Source organism: Danio rerio, chromosome 5, assembly GCF_052040795.2.
Source record: "Danio rerio strain M-AB ecotype USA chromosome 5, GRCz13ab, whole genome shotgun sequence".
Classification (NCBI taxonomy): domain Eukaryota; kingdom Metazoa; phylum Chordata; class Actinopteri; order Cypriniformes; family Danionidae; genus Danio; species Danio rerio.
In genome coordinates this window covers 21,700,001-21,724,341 of record NC_141025.1, presented here as the reverse complement: position 1 = coordinate 21,724,341, position 24,341 = coordinate 21,700,001, and the positions used below count along the sequence as shown (strand labels likewise).

Sequence of the window (24,341 nt, the reverse complement as noted above, 5' to 3'; positions counted from 1 at the left end):
GAGCACAGCATGGGCTATAGTTAATGTAAATAGATATATTCTAACATGCACAAAACAAGCCCATTTCTTTTGTTGTTGTTGTTGTTTTTATTTTATTATTTTTTTAAATTCCGTTTTATTTTATATTACTTTATTGTTTTGTTTTTTTGTTTGCTTTATTGCATTTTGTTTCGTTTAATTTTATTATTAATTTTGTTTTCTTTATTTTTAACATTTATTTTATTCAGTTTTATTTTATTATATTGTTTCATTTTTTACTTTGTTTGTTTTTTGCTTTATTGCATTTAGTTTCATTCAATTTTATTATTTAGTTTTTTTTGTTTTTTTGTTTTTATTCTGTTTTATTTTGTTATTTTGTTTTTTACTTTATGGTTTTTTTTCTTTATTTTCTATTTTATTTTATTCTGTTTCATTTAATTTTATTATTTTGTTTTTTTTTCTTTAATTTTTATTTTATTCAATTTCATTTTATGTTATTATTTATTTTTTTTATTTTTTTTATTTTTTTTATTTTACCCATTTTCATTTCATTATTTTGTTTTCTTTCTTTATTTTATTTTATTCTCTTGTTTAATTATATTATTTAATTTTTTGTTTTCTTTTTTTATTTTATTTTACTCTGTTTCATTTAATTCTATTTCATTTAAATGCAATCAATTCACCCACAGGATACATTTCTACAGTTTGATGTATACAACTTTAATAAGACATGACTTGTACAAGCATGACTTATATAATTCTTTTTAACAGCAGTAATTTATTTCTCCTAAAATATAAAAATTAAAGAGAAAAATCTGAGCACAGAACAGGCTATAGTTGTAGATATATTCTAATAATACGAAGAAAAAAATAATAGTAACTCAAAAATAACTCAAAAATAACTGCTTGTGAAGTGTTTGTGTGGAGAGTGTGAAAAGACATGATGGGGTTTCTCCACCTAACCTCACAGGATCTGTTTCTTCTGTTGCTCAATCAGTAAATGGGGAAACAGGGGAGTTCAGAGACTGTGTTAATCCAAAAAGTGAAGGAAGGTTAACCGCTCTCTGCTCTGAAAGTGTTTCAAATCGTGTAAGTGACTGAAGGTAATGATACTAACTCAACTGCATTTTTGCTTACACTGTATTTTGATTTTCCCTTTTAGAGATTCTGCTTACATGTTTAGAAGACAGTTAGATTCAGGGCTGGGCTAAAATCTAAATCTCGATTAAGAATAATAAATGATTATTTTATTCATTTTTTGCCCTCATTGTTCACTGACTGTTTTTTTTTTTTTTTTTTTACAGTAAATATACTCACATATTACAAGTGAGAGATTTTTGAAGGAAGGGTGCATTACCCGATTTAAAATAACAAATAAAAAAAAAAAGTAGATTATAGGTTCTGAATGTTGTGATTACTTTTCGCCCAGCCTTTTTGGAGTCAGTAGAATAAGTTTTTGCAAAGTTTATTATAATTTGTTTAGGGAATACATTAATAAAGCAAACAGTCCACTAATGTGACTAATGACTTTTAGTTTAATTGCAAAGTTATTCATGAGTAACAGGGTGTCTAAAAGGGACCATCAAAATATATATATATTTTTCAAAACTTTAGTCAAATCTACTTTGGCTCTCCCTTTGCTGCTTGTCTCACAAAGATTGCTGAAGTACTTTTGCAGTGGAGTGAACTGACTCAATAATCCATCACACAATTTCTCTTTCATGTGTTTGAAGGTCTGTTTTAGTTTATCTAACAGGTTCAATGAGAACACCCAAACCTCAAAGACACTTTTTTCCCTATCAAAGGAGGAAAACGGAAATATTAGTTCATCTGAGCCATTTGAACATTTTACATTGACCTCACCGAATTTGCATGGTGTTATTTAATGTAAAATATAATCCTCTTTATTCTTTGTTTTTGCATAACATGGGTACTGCTTTATTAATAAAAATAAAAAGGATAGATTTACTACCATTCACAGTTTTGGTAAATTGTTTGCATTTTATTGAAATGTTATATACAGCGCTCAGCATATATGAGTAATGTACACCCCTTACAAATCTCTCATTTAAATTAATATTGTCTTTTTGCTTTACAATATTATATTTGTGCATATACATTACATTAGTCAGTACTGAAGATAAATCTGGAGATAATCTACAAAATAACTTGTGATTGCAGTCCAAAATTAGTACACCCAAATGTATATGTTTGGGAAAAATGTTAAGCAAAATTCAAGAGAAACTAAAAATGTATAAAATTTTCATGAAATTGTGTTATTTTTTCTCCAATATGTAACATTTAAAATGAGAAGCATCTTCAAGGGGAATAGCCATGTCACAGACTTAAAAGATTGGTCAAAAGAAATGTATGAGAAACGGAAGTATGAGGTTGAGTATGAGGAAAAAGTATGAGGAAAAAAAAGGTTGATGAAATGCAAATTTTGACACTGTTTTGAAGCACTAGTTTATACATATCCTTAAGGCTAACTCTATATACTCACACTAACACCGAAAATTTCACGATAGCTTTAATATGCTTTTTAAATGTCTTTTAATTGAAACTTCACCAAAACTTAAAAATTCTGTCATTATTTACTCATCCTCCACTTGATTCAAACCTGTTTGAGTTTCTTTTTTCTGTTGAACACAAAAGACGATATACTAAAGAATGTTGGGGAAAAAAATGTCATTCACTTCTATAGTAGTACAGGCAGGTTGTAGAAGAGTACAGTACATAGTATATAAGAGCAAAACTCAAGAGAATTTAAATTAAATATATACCAAAATGGGGTGTAGTCATTTATTTTGGGAACTGTATTATAAATAATAATTTGACTTTTTATTGAATAAATTCTAAATGTTATTTTGATCATTTGTTTAAAAATGCAGTTTTTTTTTGCTATGTCTTTCTAATTTTTTATATTAAGTGAAGTTTGTTTATAAACTAATTTCGAGAGGATCACGTGCTTATGATTTATCACGGCCGGTCTCGTATTAGCTAATCATTATCTTCCAATCATATGAGCCTTAAGCTACTATAAAGAACCGCAGTTTTCAGTCCAAATTATCTTCGTTTGGAAGAAACCCCCCTTCCTCCCCTATTCTCCTCCTTGACATTTGATTGGGCGGCACGGTGGCCCAGTGGTTAGCACTGAGAGCCTCACAGCAAGAACACCACTGGCCTAGTTTCGCCTAGCCGGTGGGAGTTTCTGTGAGGAGTTCGTATGTTCTCCCCGTGTTCGCGTGGGTTTTCCCTGGGCTCTCCGGTTTCCTCCCACCATCTAAAGACATACATCACGCTCAAGAACCATGCACGCTCTAGCCCCTTCTCAGATGTTCCCTTAGCTATCGCAGTCGGGGAGTTCTGAGATCCACCGAGCTCAGGCTCCCCTCCAGCTCTGCGAACGGGGGGGAGCCCCGGGCTCGAGGATCCCTTGAGCTCGGGGCTCTCTCCCGGGACAGCATGCCAAACAAGCTTTGATAGATCATTGGCTAAGTGTGAACTCTTGAATTTTGTGGAAACATTGCATTTTTTCAGGGTTATTTGATGAAGCAAAAAGTACCTAGCAGAATCCTTTTTTTTATTGATTTTTTTTTTGTGTAAATCTAAAACTCTTTTGGTATATTAATACATAAAGTATGTGTACTTTTGAATGGCAGGGTTTGTAAAGATCTGTATCTGTAAATACTTTTCCTATCTGCATTATTCTTCGCGTACAGGCGGGTGCAGACATTTGAGTTTTTTGGCTTGAAACTTTCAGTCTCATTAACTTTCATTCATTTTTAGATGTCAAAAACGACTCGTTCTGCTGCTTGACGTTGCAGCTGATATTTTCTTATTATATCATTCTGCTTTGTCAATAAAGTTCTGCTCACACTAGTTTGTAGAGCAAGTAGTTTGACCGTTTTCTGCCGTTTATTATTCCTAGTCATTGCTCCAGTAGGCAAGTTAATCTGAAGTTCTAAAACAATCACAAAAACAAGTGCACTTCTGCAGTGATGAATAAGGTCAATACAGTGATATAAAAGATGGAGAGCTCTTTACACAATATGCCATTGCCTGATAAATGAATATAATATGGAGGATGCTGCCATTTTGCTCTTCTTTTTCATTTAGAGTCCATAGATAAAGCTGAAGATGTACAGTGCAGTGTGTATGTGACATTGACAGTGTGGGTGGTATTTTTTATTTACAGTGGGCTCTGTAATGGCGCAGTGTGTGCTGATGCGCAGTGTCTTGCCCCTCTCGCTGTAATGGAGTGTGTATTTTTGGAAAAGCCTGTGGACTGTAACCTCAGGTCAGAGCCCTTAACTCAAGCAGCCACGATTCATTCTGACATGGTTTGCCCCTGATTCTCTTGCGGAATATTTTAAGCCTTATTTGGTTTGAATGTGAAAAATATCCATCAAAGATGGCCAGCCCTGCCTAATTAAAGCAGAGGTCAAAAAAATAATTTTTCTATTTCAGTGTCCTGGTCCTTCATGAAATGTCCTGCAAATTCTGAAAACCAATGCACAGTTTTCAGTGTGAGATAAAAGATAAGATAGAAGTAGAAGATAAAAATCTGAAGTTCAAAATAGAATGGGTTAGGTTAATGTTTAACAGCCATAAAAATATTATTTTTAGATTTTTCTAGCATCTGGTGTTTAGAATTTAAAGGATATTATGACAAACTCGACTTGTTTTTGTTTTAATTATATTTTAATGATTTAAAACATGCAAAACTAAGTCTCAATCTGAAATTTTAAAGTGACACTTAGCATTTTAGTTCTGTGCTGTGATTTAAAAAATCTAATAAAATCACACACACACACACACACACACACACACACACACACACACACACACACACACACACACACACACACACACATATATATATGAGGTTTTCTCAACTGAAACATAAAGCCAAGACGGGAAATATTAACCCCTCATATTTAAAACAAAACAACCAATAGCATTTAGTTTTTTTATCACAGCTCTGCCACTGACAGTGATCAAGATCAAGCACAAGCATCAAAAACAAATGAGAGCTAAATATGTAACATACATCCTATGTATGTGAAGTCGGTTCTTTGGCTGTTGTAAAATAAAAAAAACGTTGAATTATAAAAAAAGAAGAGCAAATGAGAAGTATGAGGCATGTCACATACGTAAAAGCATTTGATTGGTCAGAAGTAATTTTTGAGAAACGGAATTATGAGGTGAGATGGAAAAAAACTTGTTGATGAAATGCTAATTTTGACACTGGTTTGGAGCACACTAGCTTATAGTTGAAGTCAGAATTATTAGCCCCATTAGATATTTTTTCTTTTTTTAAAATATTTCTCAAGCGATGTTTAACAGAGCAAGGAAATTTTCACTGTATGTCTGATAATATGTTTTCTTCTTTTTTTACTTATTTGTTTTATTTTGGCTAGAATAAAAACAGTTTTTAATTTTTTGAGGAAAAAATTATTAGCCCCTTTAAGCTATATATATTTTTAATAGTCTACAGAACAAACCATCATTATACAATAACTTGCCTAATTACCCTAATCTGCCTAGTTAACCTAATTAACCTGGTTAAGCCTTTAAATGTCACTTAAAGCTGTAGAGAAATGTCTTGAAAAATATCTAGTCAAATATTATTTACTGTCATCAAGGCAAAGATAAAATAAATCAGTTATTAGAAAAGAGTTATTAAACTATTATGATTAGAAATGTGTTTAAAACAAATCTTTTCTCCATTAAGCAGAAATTGGGGAAAATAGTTCAGGGGGGCTAATAATTCAGATTTCAACTATATACTTAAGGCTAACCTAATATACTGATAATAACACCAAAAATTTCATGATAGCTTTAATATCCTTTTTTTGATGTCTTCATGTCACCATTTACTTATCCTCCAACTGATTCACACCTGTTTGAGTTTCCATCTTCCATCTGAACACAAAAGAATATATACTACTTTCTATAGTAGTACAGGCAGGTTGTGGTACATTATATATGTTCCTACTATGGGTGTTAGAGGCTGCTTTTTTCAATATTCTTCAGCGTGTGTGTGTGTGTGTGTGTGTGTGTGTGTGTGTGTGTGTGTGTGTGTGTGTGTGTGTGTGTGTGTGTGTGTGTGTGTGTGTGTGTGTGTGTGTGTGTGTGTGTGTGTGTGTGTGTGTGTGTGTGTTCAAATGAATAAAGGAATTCACTAAAGTCTAGAACGGAGTGAGTGTGACTAAATGGTGGTAAAATTTACATTTTTAGGGTGAACTGCCCCTTTAATGCTTATGTTTTCACTTTAAAAAATGTGTTATTTGTGTCTTTATTTATATTTGATTTGCACCTTTGACTGTTACTTTCCTCTGTCGCATCAAAATACAGACACCCATATGACTCCATGCAGTCTATGAGTTTCACCACAAGAAAACACAGTTTGCGGAAAAAAACAACGATTTACAAGCACTTTTAAAGACCGGGGTCTACAAAGTACAGAAAAAAAAAACATGCGCCTGAGGCAAATAAAAAAATTATGTATAAAGAGCCTGAGCTAAGTGAAATCCTTGACACCCTGGCGTGCAACATGAATTTAAATGAATTTTCCCTCTCTCTGTAGGAACTGGTCTGTATGTGGGCTGAATGAAGTCTGTGTGCTGCTGGTTTCCAGTGTTTTTGGGATAACATCAGGCCGTCTGCGGCAGGTGGAGCTCGGGGTCAGGTAACGGTGACCAAAACACACACACACACACGTGCACACACACTCGAATGCACACTCACGTAAAGTCTGCACTGCGATGTTGACCACGGAAAATTCCACTGCCCTTAGAAGAGGCTGATGTTGAACACACTGCCTGAATGTTTTTGCCCACTGCGGACACTGGGCTCTTTGACTACAGGAATGGACTACCATCCTTTTCATCTAGACAAATTAATCAATGCAAAAGTAGCTTGTAAACAAATATTTTTTTGTCTTGTTTTTAAAGCAAAATATTAAAAAAATACTGAAACTACACTGTAAAAAATATATATTTAGAAAAGTTCTTCTGCCTGTTTATTTATGTTTTCAAATTGAGTTTAAAATTATATAATGTATGGTTTTGTCATGTAAATTATGTTCGAAAAATTGAGTTAGGAACTGCCAGTGTTTTTGGTTGTTTGTTTGTTTGTTTTTTTTGTCGTACATATTTATTCCTAAAACATGTAATTTGTTAGAAGCAAAATTGTGTAAGATAACAATGTTTGACAATATAGATCATTTTGAGGGATGCAAATAAAAACAATGGTCCCAATGTATTTTCTGTTTTACATTTTTGATTTCTATAGCTTTAGAGAATCCAAAAAGGTCCACATATTGATAAATAATGTTATGATAGCTGTTTTAGCATTAAGTTAGGATTAAATTGCCTTATAAAGCAGGGCATAACAATCAGTCTCAAATTATAAACTCTTTCCAAACAGTTATTCAACTGATGACATTGTATTCATATATATATCGCAGAATAAAAAATATTGCAATGTTAGATTTTTCTAGTATCGTGGAGCCCTAATTCCAGCATAATTTCCATATCTTTCGAGAATTCAAAAAGGTGCAGATATTAAAAAATAATGTTATAATAACTGATCTAACATTGTTATGTATGAATTCCCTCTTGTTAAAGTTATGTAATAATTTGTTAACAAGCAGAAAATGTTCATGGGCCACTAACATGACTACGTTAAAATGGTCTATATCTGTCTCAAAATATGTTGGATATTATTATTATTATTAGCACAAATCTCAATGAATTAATGTTTTTTTAGCATTGTTTGCATTATTATAGTTTTTAAATGGTAAAACATGTGTTGTTATTATTATTAGATTTATTTTAATAATTAATATCGTTTTTTTATTTTTTATTTTGTATTAAAAATATTTATTTTAGTTTTAGTTAAATAATAATTGAAATATTATTTTGGGGGCATTTAAAAATTTTCTATAAATAATTTTTGAGTTTTTCAAGTTCAAATATATTTATTTAAAGCAAAACGTATCATAGATTTTATCAAAAGTGTTTGATTTAGTTCATGCACACTTACACTGTAAAAAATCCTGGTTGCCTTAAAATATTTTAACCTGAGTTAAATTAACCTTATGAGTCTTTTAAACTTATATTTTGTTAAACCTAGGGCTGGGCAATTAATTGAAAAGTAATCGAAATCAACATTTAGAACCAATAATCGATAGCATTTTTCCAAGTTATTCAATTACTTCCCCTGCCGCATGTGGATTGGAAGCTGCGCCAGATATGTCTTGACAGCATATTTTTAAAATTATTAAATTATTATTTACATTAAAATGTTTGTTTACAGAAGATTCCAGAAATGCACTGTTTTAAGTATTATTCAATAGTTATTTTACTTAGAGAGATGCTGCTTATTTTACTACTTTTGAAAACATTGAAAATAATTAATTTTGTTTCCAAAAGTGCAAGTTATTTTTTTTCACATTTCTATAAGAAATATAGAATATATGTTTGAAAAAACAAGGCAATGTGTGTTTTACTTTCAGTTGTTCAGCATTGATGTTCAATAAATGATCATAGATAGTCAATAGTGTGTGTTTCCTTCAATTATTTTAAAATCAAGTAATGTACCCTTCATTCAAAAGTGTAATATGTGAGCATATTTACTGTACAAAATCTGTCAGTGAGGGAAAATAAAATAAACAAAAAAAATAATAATAATAATAATCATAATTAAGTTAAATTGTTCAATAAATTGAGATTTTGATTTTAGGCTAAATCACCCAGCCTTAGTTAAACTGACTTAAAACAGCTTGTGTAACTTATAAAATTAAGTTAGAACATAATTAACTTAGTTTAATTAGGTACAATGGCCTGAAAACATATGCTGTCAGGACTGTGTGGTTATTTATTTAATTATTTTCTATATTTTTATTATTTCAAAGGAGTGCTTTTATGAGATAAAAACAGAAATGAAAAATGACTATTACAGCGTTCAAAGAAAGTGAAACCTTTCCACAAGCATTCATTTTCACTTCTCCATCTTCTTTTTTTCCTGTCGTTTCATCGTTTTCATTCTTTGGCACAAGTTAATGAGTTTTTGGCACTGTGTGTGATGCAATGTTGATGTAAGGGTTGCTACGAGAAAAGAAGAGATCAACAGAAGAACAAATCCATTTTAAACGACTCTCTTCATGTCCTAGAGATATTCTGCAAATCACAAGATGAACGTTTTAATTATAAATAAGCCTTGTTGCATGCAGTCATCTATAAAAAGGCAAACATCCTCAAGACAAACAACTTTAGGACATAATTAAGACATGCTCAGCCTCTTTTTTTTAAGCTGTTGCATAAATGTGTTCAGGCTGTTATTGGCGCATTTCTGTTTGCTTCAGAGCCAAGCATTCAAAGTCTCTAGCTTTTTAGAGATGTTCATATGTAAAAGAGCTGAGTAAGGCACAAACTAATGCATATCAACACTATACAGGATAGAAAATGTGACAATATGAAATTGCATACTTCCCTATTAGGGCTGCGCAATATATCGTTTCAGCATCGATATGCTATATGATTTGATCATTTGCAATAGCCACATTGCATTTATATGCAATGTTGATTCTGCATTATAATTGATCATTCTGCAAGTGATTTTTGAGGCCTGTGACTGTGTGAGGGTTTTAGAAGCATTGAGGCCTATCAAATTGTACCATTTGTAACTTTTACAAATTAATAACATAAAACTTTATTGAATTATTTATAAATCGAAGACCATGTGGTATTATTTTACATTAGATTATTCAATTAATGTATACATAAATACAGTTTGACTCCTTCGAAAACAATAAAACACTGTTTATTTATTTTGTTTATTGAACTTATTAAACACTTTTATTTATTAATCTTATTGATGCTTGTAGACTGTTTATTATATTTTATGCATATTTATACGGAACAATCACAATCAATTTAAAATTATAAATTCTTTCCAAAGTTATTCAACTCATTTAGTGAAATTGTACTTGTATCGCAATATATATTGCAAAATAAAAATAAAAATCGCAAAATACATTTTTTTTCAATATCGTGCAGCCCTATTTCCTTTTATATTGTATGCGAAGGAAAGTATGTAAGCCGAGTAGTATGTCTGAATTAATAGTATTCAAAAAACAGGTGGCACGAAGTACCCGGATGACCTATTAATGCCTGGAAGATTCTTAAGTGCATATCCAATGGATAGCTATGCTATCCCATAATGCCACACGATATAATTTATGAATGGGAGTGGTGACATAACTAACATGAGTAGATCAAAAAAAAATTGTTGAAAATTGTTCCATTCATACTACTCACATTCATGCTATATTGAACAACGATAGACAAACTCTGACTTGAATGTTTGGAGTCCTGTGAAGTTTAGCTCCAACCATAATAAAATACACCTGCCAATACTTCCATGCTATATAGTACGCAAAAACAATAATGCGAGCCAAGTAGTATGTGCGAATTCATATTCGAAATGTGAGAAGTACCCGGATGACCTACTGCTTCCGGCGAGATTCTGAAGTGCGAATCCGAGGGATGCTATGCTATCCCTTGATGCACCATAAGAGAATTCATGAATGGGACACACAACTGACTTGGGTAGATCACGTGATGCTGACAAAATGGCAGATGCAGTACAGTTCCATTCATACTATTGACATTTATACTGTAAAGAACGTACTTTTATCAAGTAGTACAGTACATTCAAATTCAAATGCAGTACCTACTAAGTAGTTGGTGATTTTAGACAGAGCCCTAGTGATCCTGAAGACTCATTAGCAAGTTCATGTTTGATTAGTGATAGAGCGAAACTCTGCTGGACACCGGTCCTCCAGGACCAAGTTTGCCCATCCCTGATATAGAACTTACTTTTCTAACAGTCTTGTTGTAACTGAAATGTAGTACCTAATCGAGTAGTAGGCAATTTTGGATGCAACCAGAATAAATTTGGGCAGAATTTCAAAAATGTTTTGAAGATATTCATTGAACATTTATGCAGCAATAGCAAAAGTAAATTTCTGTAGTACATTTTTAAAATCTCAGTTTTTAGTGGTTATCTAAAATGAGTTAAATCTGCTCAGATTATTTAGTCTATCAGTTTAGACAGTTCTTTAATGCGTCACTAACTAACAGAAGACATTAAGCAACAATTTTTTATCAATTTTTGACCAAACTAGGGGCCGATCACACCAAATGAGAATTTGCGTTGGAGGCGCCTTTTTTGAATGATTTACTTTTTCATTGTCAAATCAAATGAAAGCAGAGGCAGGGTTTCCGTTGAGGTGACAGAGTTTGTGTTCTCAAGATGACTACGCAGACTGTGAAAGATGGAGGAGAGACTTGCTGTTTTGAGTTATCCGGTGCTTTATGACTCAATCTTGAATTTCAAAATATTATTAAATAAACAGCTGATTCAGTCGTTACCTAGAGTCATAAAAAACACTTATGTTTTGTCAACAAAAAAAGGCAGTGTGGTGTTTTGTGTTTTTAAAATGAAAAGATGTGTTCGGTGTGATCTACCCCTTAGAATGGCCTCATAATGATCATGTTTATTACAGATTTATGACACAAAATGCATTCTCTTGGTAACGTCAAGTTGTCATAACAAAGACATCTCTTACAATGTCACCTTTGCATTTGAAATGACATATCTAGAGCAAATGACACTTAATAGCACTTTTCTTAAGCATGCACAAAATCTCCTTCATATCTGTGACGTCATGTCATGATTTTAAAGGTTTTCATGTCTTATTAATACCTTTTCAAATAAAGTGTACTTTTTTTGGAAACTGCAATTTTCAAATGAAAAAAAAGGTTGTGCAGATAGGACTTGTTGTAACAATAGATTACAATCTGCCATTATTATTAGAACCATGCTTCTCTGTGCCATTAGCAAGGTCATTTTTAAAAATGTTTCTTCATCCATTTGCTCACATTGTTCTTTTAAGCATACTCTCAAGCATGAGTTCTTGGTTGCTATGTATTTACTATACACTATAATTATCAAACAGAGCCACATATTTGTACTAGATTAGAAATCTATTTGTAAAAAAATAACCCATGTGGATAGAAACAAACTGAGAAAGTCATACAGTGTTAGGCTGTGCCCTTCTCTCCTCTACTTCTACAGTATGTTATTGAATTGTCGCTCTATGCCCTTAATCGCATTCAGATACAGTGCTTTTGTTTGCTCAGGGGCCTCATCAGTATTTCCTCCTTGTTCAGTAGCTGTCATTTTGTGTTTTTCAGTCTTTGAGTGAAGGCTGAGTCAGGCATGAATCAGCGCTGCTTTTAATTGACGGACAGCTTGGTGGGAAACAAGGTCTCGGGAGAGCGGGAGTCCGATAACAGGAGTGAAAGCAAGATCATCTTTCAGTCTTCAGTGCCACTCGCCTTTCACAACATGGCCTCTCTGGTGGCACCAATCTCCTCTTTTGGGACGTAGAAAGACACAAGGACGCATAGGACAGAACTTGGTGTCGTCGCCTTAACAAGTCCCGTCTCCTGGATTTGCTATAGTTCTTGAAACAGACACTAAACAATGAACATTTTTTAGAAAGGTGCAGTCTCTGATTTTATATGTGTCTGTGTAACATCGAGGGCCAATGTGTGTGGCTCGAGAGCCCATCATGGCCAGATCTCTGCTGAAGATCCACCGCTATTTTCGGCGTAAACCGGTGCGCTTTTTCTCCTTCATCCTGCTCTACCTCACTGCCGGCAGCCTTGTTTTTCTCCACTCCGGCTTCTCCAGCGATTCTTCTACCGCCGGCATCGCTGGAAGCGGCAGCGACCCACTTCTGTCTGAGGGTAGAGGAGGTACAGGTGGTGGGAGCGCCACGTCTGAGGGTCTGGGGCTCTTGGGTCGGGTGTTTAAAGAGACACGGAGAACCCCCCGGAGATTCGGACCACCGTGGATGAAGGAGAGTAGGGGGCAGGATGCACCCGAGTGGGCCGGACGAGGATTTGATCACACCAGCAGCTGGAGCCATGGAGCCAAAGGACGAACCACCAAAGAGATGGATGATGGGAGAGGTAAGAGCATTTCCTGCATTCTGTTTGTTTCATCTTTGAAATTGGTGTTAACCAAAGTTCATTGGTCAAAACAACAGCATTGAATGAAGTTCCATACTAGTCCAGCCTGGTTAATACTGCCGTTCACAAACAAAATATAATTTGGTATAGGACTGGGCGATATTGCAAAAAAAAATTATCACAGTATCATGTTTCAAATCATTCAATATTGACAATTAATAAATATTTGTTAGCAATACATATAGGAATATTAGGATTTGTTTTATTTAAACATTGTATTTCAGTTTACCAACATTACTAAGGCAAACAGTTAAAATAGTCAAAAACAAATTTTTTTAAACAAAATATCTGATCACTTTATAATAAACAATCGCGTACGTGGAAACGGGTGCATGTAGATTCCTTGACCATTACAAAGGACTCTGCGTCCATGCTCCCCTGCCTTCTCTCGTAACTAGGCGACCATCAACCATTTTCTCAGAGAATGACAAACGGACAAACCATTGCTGCAGCTCTAATGCAAGTTTATGGACAAAAGTAAAAAGCGCTGTTGTGTTTGTGTGCGCGCTGTTTGTCTGAGGTAATTAATCTACCACTATTACTGATATGTGTAAATTCCATACAAAGGGCCCTATTATACATCCGGCGCAAGGCGAGTCGCAAATGTTATTTGCTAGTTTCAGCTTGGCGGAAGTGTCGTTTTGCTGTTTTGCACTATGTTGTTTAAATAGCCAATGCATTTGCGCTCATATGTGCACCCATAGGCGTTCTGGTCTAAAAAGGAAGGTGTTCTGAGGCGCACTGCTGGCACGTCGCTATTTTGAGAAACTATAATAGATTTTTCATTAGACCAAAACAAACCCGGTCTAATCTCCAGCGCAGAGTTGCACCTCGCTTACACACTGCTAATAGCCTACACACAAGATGTAGAGCAATACGCAAAATCTTTACATATGAAAAATTTAAATATTAAGGATATATATAGGATATAAAAAGAATAGATATAGGATACAAACATAAAGGATTAAAATATTACAAAACATATTATTTTCTAGCCTACACAAATATGAAAAATCACTGCTTTTATGTCTTCTTCATCTCGGGAGGCTTTTTCAGTTCATTCATAACAATTTGCTTTTGTATAATGTTATTATTATTAGCAGTATTATTTATTATATCCATATTTATATTTGTTTTATTAAAAACAAGCTTAGATTTGCCCACCTGCAGGTTTTAGACCATATGGGGCAAAGCATGTGTTTTAGGATATAACTCAGGTTTTTAAAACACACTACGTTATTATTGTTCATTTATTCGTTTGCTGGAAATTAGAACTGAATTTAGAAATAGTTTTGAAACAAATATTTGCGCTTAACAAACAAAATTAATTATTTGTAGGCTAATTGATGTCTGTGCGTACAAGGTTTCCCTATCCAAGAGCGAAAGTGAAAGTTGATCATTTATTTCTCATTCTTGCGCGGTAGATGCTCTGTTTAACTGTTTTCTGTTAAAAAAAAAAAACTGTTAACTGTTTGCTTGTGAAATGCTCAGTTTTTCCACTTACACTTACTTTACGTCATGTAAATAGCAAATGCGCTAATGGCGTGACGCAGCTGGCTCTTAAAGGGAATGGGAGATGACACTCTGATTGGTTTATTCTCAAAACACACCTACAGTATAACTCATTAGGAAAATAAACTCAACCCTTTTAGACCATGCGCCACGGAGCAAAGTGGATTTTCCCGTCCTTAAATTAGCAAATATGGATTCTGACACGCCCTGAATGCGTTTGTGCCCTGCACTTTCCGTTTTGCGCATGGACCATCAAAATAGAGCCCAAAGTGTGAAGCTGATTGGTTAGTTCTAAAAATCTGGAAATCTTAAAACAGAATGCTATATAATAAAGTGATGTCCACTTTTAGAGCCAATCGATTTTTCAAAATGCATTGCTATTCTCTTTTATTCTCTTTTTTAACAGTAGATGGTGCTTTATGCTGTACAAACAGCAGTATTCTGCTTCCATCCAAGTCTTTACAAATACTACTTGAACCTAAAATCCTCATTAATAAATTAAAGGTTTAAGCTGATTTCAAGTTTGTTCATAGTCTGCTGTGTTTGTGTCATCAGAGTGGAACCCGTTTACCCCTGTTTATATTTTACAACTATGCAAAGGCTGAAATGAATGCAAGCGTCATGCTCACCAATGCTTTGTACTTTGCATTTTGAAATGTTTTGAAATTTTTATCAACAGAGATGAGCACATTTGTTTATGTTATAAAAATTGTTTCAAATAAATGCAGAATGACTTGATTCATATCTTTGTGAACAGAAAATACATGTGAATATTACTGCTTGCAGTGTATGAGACACTCTAGTCAGGAAAGCAAGTTAGTAAATACATAAATACACAGTTTATAATATGTGTGTATTTATGTAGCACATTTAGTGTGTATGGCCATACACTCAAAGCACTTCACAATCATGAGAGGGGGTCTCTTCACACCACAACCATGTGCAGCATCCAATTGGATGATGCGAGAGCAGCCACAGGACAAGGCCGCCAGTACGTTCACCACACATCAGCTATTGGTGGAGTGGGGAGACATTGATGCAGCAACTTCGGTGGATAGAAATGATTGGAAGACCATGATCGGGAAGGGCTGATGGAAGGAATTTGGCCAGGACACTGGGGTTACACCTCTACTCTTTATGAGAAGTGCTATGGGATATTTAATAATCCCAGAAAGTCAGAACCTTGGTTTGACATCTCATCCGAAAGACAGCGCTCACTAACAGTATAGTGTCCCCTTCACTTTACTGGAGCATTAGGACTCACACAGACAGCAGGTTTAGCACCCCCTGCTGGCCTAACAAATACTACTTTCAACAGCTACCCGGTTTTTCCATGTGGTCTCCCATCCAGGTACTAACCAGGCTCCAGCCCTGCTTAGCTTCAGTGAGTTACTAGTCTTGAACTGCAGGGTTATATGGCCATGGCTTCACCACAGCAGTCATTCATTTTATAACATCTGAGTTCAATTCAGAAGTAAAACATGCCATATGAACTGTACCCCAGATCTTTTTAGGTGGAGTTAACTTTTGCACAGAGAAAACAATGTTATCATTATTCAAACAAAAGATTTTTGATGTCAAACTAGCTTAAGTTTAGTTGAATCGGTTGGAAACCAAACCAAGTGTGAAACCACAGTTACTCTATTTTGATTGATCCATATATATCGTTCTAAAAAAACCTAAAAGCAGCTTTACAGTTTAGAATAAAGTGAAGACAAACACAATATTTTATATGCTTGCTGTCATTGTTGTCATTGACAATTTAAGTTAAATATCTTACATTTAAATTGATATTGCAAACTTTTAAAAGTTAATGGCAGATCTAGTTTATGGAAATTGAGATCTGTGAAGCTATTAGGTAACTAAATTAGACAGAGGAAGTATTTCTGTTTTTAGCATCTACACCACTGCTGTTGATGTTTTTTCAGCTGGATGAACGCAGAGAATGTTCCTTATATCAAACAGAATATGTTACACGTTCTCGCTGCAGATGCATGTGGTTATGGGTGTTAAAAAAAGAAATGATTAATGTTGCTCTCCGTCATGTCTCAAACCACAAAGCACAGTTATCCTTTGATGAAAGCAACCTCAGACTGTCTCAGTGGAGAAAAAGTCTTAAAGGAGGAATTTTGTGATATAGAAACACTGAGCACATTCCTATCACCCAATCGGGCCCAGCAGAATCAGGATCCATGTTAGTTTAAAGAGCTCAAACATTTTAAGCTGCAGAGTACAAAACTGATTAGGATAAAGGTTAATGTACTAATATAGCCTTATTTTTTATTTAATTGTATTATTAAGATAAATTCACCTGAAGTGCTTTTCCCCTGCTGTGTAGAGTAATAAATACAGTTGAAGTTAGAATTATTAGTTCTCCTGAATTATTAGAACCTCCTGTATGTTTCTTGTTTCTGTAAGTTCCTGTTTAATAGAATAAAAACTTTTCTTTTATCTTTGCTATGATGACAGTACATAATATTTTACTAGATATTTTTTCAAGACGCTTCTATACAGCTTAAAGTGACATTTGAAGGCTTTTACTTGGTTAATTAGGTTCATTAGGCAAGTTAGGGTAATTAGGGAAGTCATTGTATTATGATGGTTTGTTCTGTAGACAATCAATGAAAAGTTTGCTAATAAAAGGGGGCTAATAATATTGACCTTAAAATGTTTTTATTTTTATAAAATCTGCTTTTATTGTTGCCGAAATAAAACAAATAAGACTTTCTGTAGAATATTTTTTTATAGGCAATACTGTGAAAAGTTCCTTGCTTTGTTAAGCATCATTTAGAAAATATTTGAAAAAGAAAAAAATCACTGGAGGGCTAATAATTTTGACTTTAACTGTATATATTTGTTATTACATTACATTTATGTTTATTTGCATGAATGTATCACACTCGGACCACTACCCTGTGCAACTTTTGCAGTTGTGTGTTTTACATTGGTTCATGTTGCTCTCCTGAAGTGCTCAGGATTTGGTGAGCAGTAAACACTGTGTGCCCTGTGAAGCAGAATGCAGATATTGATTAGAGTGAGCTGATCACAGGAGGATGATTCAGCGTGTTGGTGGTCAGTTTTCACAAAGAGTCATGTTTAATATGAAGGCCATGAAGGATGGCAGACCGGCTGCGTTTTTAAAGCTTTAAGCTGGAGGAGTGGAGTGCCCTTTTGGTGAATGCTGAAGTAAATAATGAATGTGTGTGTGTGTGTTTTTTCTGATGGTTGTAGAGTAGCACATTTGTGAGCTGTTCATAGCTTTCGAAAGATGCTTCATAGTCCTAATGTCTTTTTCCTAGAACTAGGCACACACATCTTAAAAACAGAAAATTTATATTTGAGTTTGATGAAAATTCATGATTTTAGTTAATGCAGTAGCAAAAATAATCTATTTGAGTACAGTAAATTAACAGAAAATGTATTTGTTATTTTTAATAAAGCTTATTTGAGCAATAAAATGATTTATTATATTGTTAACATACAAATGTTTAACCCTGTTGCTTGTTATAGTCCTTAAAAATCATCTATATTAATCCCCAATAAAGCCTCAATATTCCTGTGCATAAACGTAAAGGCAGTTCATTAATATTTGAAATAAAAGCTTTTTCTTTTGAGGTGATGCCATTAAATATACATGTGACCTGTATCATATTTGGTCCTTCAGGAAAGAGTGTTTGAGGGTCTTTGCTGAAGGTCTTTGCTGTAAAAAGCTGAAATGTGTCAGATTTTAAGTTTTTTTTTCTGGCTTGTCAAACAAATGTCAGGAATCAGTCGATAGTATCTTCCCTAAGGGTCTGTTCACATCAAGAATAAAACTATAACAATAACTGCAATGATAAGTACATTGTTCAAGGGTTTTGGGTTGTTTTTTTTAAAGGAACTTATAAAGATTGCGTCTTACAGCAATTTGGCAGAATATTAGAACAATTTAAAGTAATAGTTTTCTGTTTTTATATACATTTTTAATAGTGGTGTAACGGATAGCAAATCTCATGGTTCGGATCACACTGCAGTTTTTGAGTCACCGATCGGACCGTTTTTCTGAAGCAAATGGCTTTCCATTTATACAAAAATATTACTGCAAAAGTCATTTGTTTTAGAAACAAAACTTAGAACCTGTAATTTTAATAAAAATAAAAATCAAGGAAGAACCAGCTGAAAAAAAGGAAAATATTCAATGCAAAAATGTATCTTTGCTACTGTTGATGATAATGCTACAGTAAATATAGAAATCTAACATCTTGTACAACAGATCAGATTTATTTTCAATGAATGATTCAACAAATTCACTTATAAAACTTGATGTTTTATTATATTATAGTTGTATAATTTTTAAAAACCTATTCTGCGGCATAATTTTGATGGTCTGTTTGTTGCCAATGCAATTGCTACAACATTCACCAGCGTCAAGTTCCATTAAACGGGGATTTTATTCTTTATCATACACATTAGTGTTTATATCTGAACTATAAACTGTTCTCCCAGTATTTCTGTGTTATTTAATTGTTTGTAACTATCGGAAAAAGTTTTTAAAGTCTCTCGATTAAATGCAGGTATAAATGCAGCGCTTTAAAGAATTATTAAACATATGCAAATCATCATCATTTATCATTCATGTTGCACAGGTCTGAATTGAGATCTCGATCTTTTAATGTTTAATTGTGCAGCTTTACACTGAATACAATATTTAGGCTAAAAAAGTAGGGACAGAAAATGCCTTTAATTAATAATTAAGAAAGCATTTAGGTTGGTCCCACTAAAACCTTTTTTGTCATCGTTATGTTTTACAGGAAAGAAAACATGCTTTCATACAAATGATTTGAATGACGCTGGGGCGATCTCTCTGCAATTGTTATAAATGTTGGATTAACCTACAAGTTAAAAAAAAGTTATTAATCCGTGGGTTACATGCATTCCGAACTGTGGGTTGTGATCCGTTCGACACCTAATTTATAAAAATATATTTTCATGTGATATGCAAAATGAGACTTTTAGTGTCGCAAAATCCTTCTGATTTTAATAATTAAGTGCTCAAGAAACATTTCTTATTATTACAAATGCTGAATGCAGTTATGCTTAGTATTTTTTCATTCTAAAATCCCATTTCAGGTTTTCTTTTATGCATAAAATGTCAATTTTATGCATCAATGCTGAATGAATACATGTTAATGTGTTTAATTTAAATGTAGTCATTCAAGCCCTGGTCAGATCACACAATTCAGTCAGTTGCGAAAGTCACTATGTTAAATTATGCAATTTTATCTTGATAAAATCTTGACTTGCCATGAGTAACAAATGTGCCAGACTACACTTTCCTTCATGATCAGTCATCCCGTGATGTCTACGATGAGCATTATTTGCCAAAGCAGTTATGTTTTTATCTCAATTTCAATTTTTTTTTTAATCTTTTGTCAATCTTAATAAACACTCATGCTTGCTGACAACTAGGCTACATTATTTAAAGGCATTCTCTATTACATTGATAGGATCCTTTTTAATATGAAGATAATTTTTCTTTTAAATCCAAATGTATATTATCCAGTTATGGGTTTCTTTTTAAACAATCCCTCGCCTGAACTTGCCACGAGTGAGACAGAGAAAATGAAAGCACATCAGCAGAAAAAAATCAGATGCTCAAGACATAATCTTTAAAACAATGACAAATATTAAAAATTAGCAAATATATGACAGGTTTGTGATGCAACTATTACAGTGAAGCATTAATTAAAATCCTTATTTTCCAAGGAACGAAACAAATCATTCATTCGCACAGCTGAGTAGTATATATATTTTTTGAGTGGTATCGGCCCAACCGTAGTCTCTGGTCCAAATGTGCAAAAAACTGGTGCAAGTGTCAGTAAGTGTCAGAGAGATAAAAGTGTGAGTTTTTTACAGGTGGTTTGTCAAACCCACTCACCTATGTGAGGCACACTCAGCGTTTTAATGTCTAAACTATATGGACTTCAGGTTTAATTATGTAAATTTAGATTGGGAGTCAGTATTTTTATCATTCATCAGCTGAAATAAATCCAAAAATTCTATTAATCGTGGAAAAAAAAACTGTTATTCTTGGTGTGCTCAGTCCTTGCTTCTGCTCTGTAAGATTTTATCAACAACAGGAAGCATTTTTCAGCAGTGCATGTGCAAGTGACTTTTTTCATAGTAAACTTTAAACCACTAGAAACTGTGTGATGGCACAGTCAGTGTGGACTATTATTCTCAGTTAAAGATGGACTAGATCCAGAAAAGTCTGGCTGTTCTCCTCTGTTCTCACTGTAACCCACAAAAAGGCAAAAGTAAGCCAATTAGTGGATAGGGAAGGTCTTGGGTCATTACCTTCATCCATAGTGAGGTTTAAGAGGTTTGAACAGATGGTCCTCAAGCATAACCCTCAGGCATCTACAGTAGTAAAACACTGCCTTCTGACACTCATATGCTCAGTTTCTGCAGTCAATCTGTTAAAGAGGAAGCTGTGGTATAATATTTCTGAGGATCTTTGTAATTGTTAATACACATTTTATGGGTACGGAAGTCGAGGACTGGAAGATGAGCTCAGCCCTCCACAATTGTCATGTTTAGCGTAAAATATTAGTAAGATGAACAGCGACAGATGGGCTGATAATGCAAACCACTGAAACAGATAACACTGTTTCAGTAGTGGAAATGAGTAAGTTCTCATTTCAGCTAAAAGATTAGTTCACCCAAAAATGAAAATTGTTATTAATTACTTACCCTCATGTCGCTCTAATCCCCTGATGTTCATCTTCGGAACACTAATTAAAATGTTTCAGATGAAATCTGAGAGCTCTCTTTTGAGCCATAGAAAGCAGTGGTCCTGAGATGATCAGTCTAGAAAAGAAAACATACATTGTCAAAAAATTCCATGTGACTTCAGTGGTTCAACTGTAATGAAATGAAGCACAAAGAATGCAACTACTGCATCAGATCAGGGTGCAAATTAACTGTGTGTGTTTTAATACAACACTTGTGTGTAGCACTGCGCATTCTAATGTTAATGTGCGCACTGCCTGTAAATGCAACCCAGGCTCATTCTGAAAATGTATCTCTATTTACATTTCTGAAGTGCATCAAATATGTTCCAGGAGCTACGTTTTAAGCAGTTTTTGTTTCATGAATCCACCAGAGGCCGCTGTGTATGCTTTTTGAGATGTCAAATTTCTCTTGAGAGTGCTATTTGTCTGCTGTTCTCACGTAAATTCACCAGAGGCCGCTGTTGACTGACTGTTTGACTGCCTGAATCACTGACCGACTGACTGACCGATCAACTGACTCACCCTCCTCCTTCCCTAAACCCAAGCAATAGTGTTTTCAAAAGCACTGATCGACCTGCCCACCCTCTTCCCTAAACCCAACAGACAATTTTAAAAAGAAATCCAGAAAAAGAAAAGCCCTTTTCTGATGTTCACCAAGTTTTCAGATTTTACCACATTCTTACCCTGCTATTTGCCTGTTTATTTTATTTTCTTGAATTCTGTTTTGGCTTTACCGGCTTTGTTCTTCACTTGAACCCTGTCATCGTGGTCAACTCCTCTCTGCGTCTCAAGTCCACCTACGTACATGGCAAGCTACTGGACAAACTGGTAACAGCGGGAAATCCATCTACATGGCTGTAAACGTTCAGCTGGTTCGCAAGAAGAGGATCGGCATCATACTGCCCCATAGCATTCATTGTAGAAATAAAATGCAGCCATACGTATTTCTGGCTAAATAATTTGCGATATCCAGAAACATACATTGGTTTACATTTTCAGAATGAGCTTATGTTGAGTAAATGCTTACACTGACCTCATGCAGGAAAGAAGATATGGGTGAACAAAGTCATATTTTCATTTGCTTCGTATGATTAGAGTTCAGCCACTGAAAATCACATGGAACGGTTTGTCAATGTTTTTTGTTTATTTTCTGGACTTTGAAAATATTAGGACCTTTATTGTCTAATATTGTCTGTTATTGTTACCATTATTGTCTGTTAAGAGATCTACCCTGTATTAATTTGGGTTCTGAAGATGAACTTAGGCCTCAGGGGATTGGTACAACAAGGTGGTGGGTAATTAATTACAGAATTTTCATTTTTGTGTGAAATAATCCATTAAGTTGCTTTAACTTGTGTGTGTCTTTGTGTTGCAAATTGTCAGACTTTCATATTTTAAGAGTTATTTAGGTTAAAATAAACAATTAGTTTCCTTGTTAGTCTCACTAAACTTGAAATAGTACACATAGACAGAAATAAGTTTTAAAAAATTAAGACCGGAAAAAGAAAAGGGTAAAAAGTGTGAATTTACCTTGTAGGATTTTACAACAAGTAAAACTGGAGAAATGGCTGTTTACTTTTGTATAAGGATGTATTTTTGGTAGAAACAGAATATCTAGTGATGGAAAATAAAACAGAAGTGTAATTTAGATTTGAGGAAGCAAATTAGTTTAATTTGTATAATATGTGTCATATTTATGTGAAAATCACATGGAATTATTACGTTATTTTATATTATTACATTTATATTATTATACCAGTGTTTATAAAGCATAGTGGGGTAATTTGGCTGTCCTGTCGACATGCAGGGTTTGTTTTCCTCATATAATCCTTGTTCCTGCGTGTCTCCACTCTGCCACCTTGAGGACACTTTTATAACAATTTCTGTCTGAAATAATAATAGAATTATTAATACATATAATGTAAAATTTTAGAAGAGGCTAATTGTCACAATTCTATTTCAGAAATAGTTTGTAATAAAATAGCTACCTCTCACTGTGTATTCATGTTATTGGTAAAATAATAATAATGATAATATGTTGGATTAGGACAAGTGATACTTGTATTTATATTTGAATACTAACACTGATAATAAATAAATAAATAAATAAATAAATAAATAAATAAATAAATAGTCGGTTTAGGACAAGTGATTATACTTGTGTTTACATTTGAATTCTACCACTAGTAATGATAAACAAATAAATAAATAAATAAATTGTCAGGTTAGGACAAGTGATTATATTTGTATTTATATTTGAATGCTACCATTAATAATAAATAAATAAATAAATAAATAAATAAACAAACAATTTGTCGGATTAGGACAAGTGATTATACTTGTATTTATATTTGAATGCCACCACTAATAATTATAATAATAACAACAAACAAATAAATAAATAAATAAATAAATAAACAAACAATTTGTCAAATTAGGACAAGTGATTATACTTGTATTTATATTTGTATACTACTACTAATAATAATAACAACAAATAAATAAATAAATAAATAAATAAACAAACAACTTGTCGGATTAGGACAAGTGATTATACCTGTATTTATATTTGAATGCTACCACTAATAATGATAATAAATAAATGAATAATTTAAATAATAAATAAACAATTTTTCAGATTAGGACAAGTGATTATACTTGTGTTTATATCTGTATTATAACACTAATAATGATAATAAATAAATGAATAAATTAATTAATAAATAAACATTGAAAGCGATCGGCTGTCCAATGTGTCTTATTGCGTTCGCGCTGGCAAGCAGCTGCTTTGTTTTTTATGTGTTTATTTAAAAAGCACATTAAAGCTGAGATACAACCTAAAAAAAGACGACAATACAATACGTACTATCACAATCATCAGCACTTTTAATAGTTTATTTTGCAGGCTTATAATATGCTGTTGTTCTATTGAAATTTTTATTCCAAAACGGCCGCTGTGCCATCT

The 24,341-nt window shown here is 33.5% G+C and overlaps 2 protein-coding genes across 2 annotated transcripts in view; one reads left to right on the top strand and one right to left on the bottom strand.

Annotated features, from left to right (window-relative positions):
- Positions 1-5,462: 5,462 nt before the first annotated feature.
- Positions 5,463-24,341, bottom strand: part of sgsm1a (small G protein signaling modulator 1a) — a 766,057-nt gene continuing 747,178 nt past the window's right edge. The window contains exon 19 of the transcript XR_015491053.1: positions 5,463-5,516. The gene's annotated coding sequence lies outside the window, so the exon portion shown is untranslated. The remainder of the gene's footprint in view (positions 5,517-24,341) is intronic.
- Positions 12,629-24,341, top strand: part of wscd2 (WSC domain sialate O sulfotransferase 2) — a 52,295-nt gene continuing 40,582 nt past the window's right edge. The window contains 1 exon segment of the mRNA NM_001109769.1: positions 12,629-13,031. Within this exon segment, the coding sequence (NP_001103239.1) occupies positions 12,629-13,031 (403 nt within the window).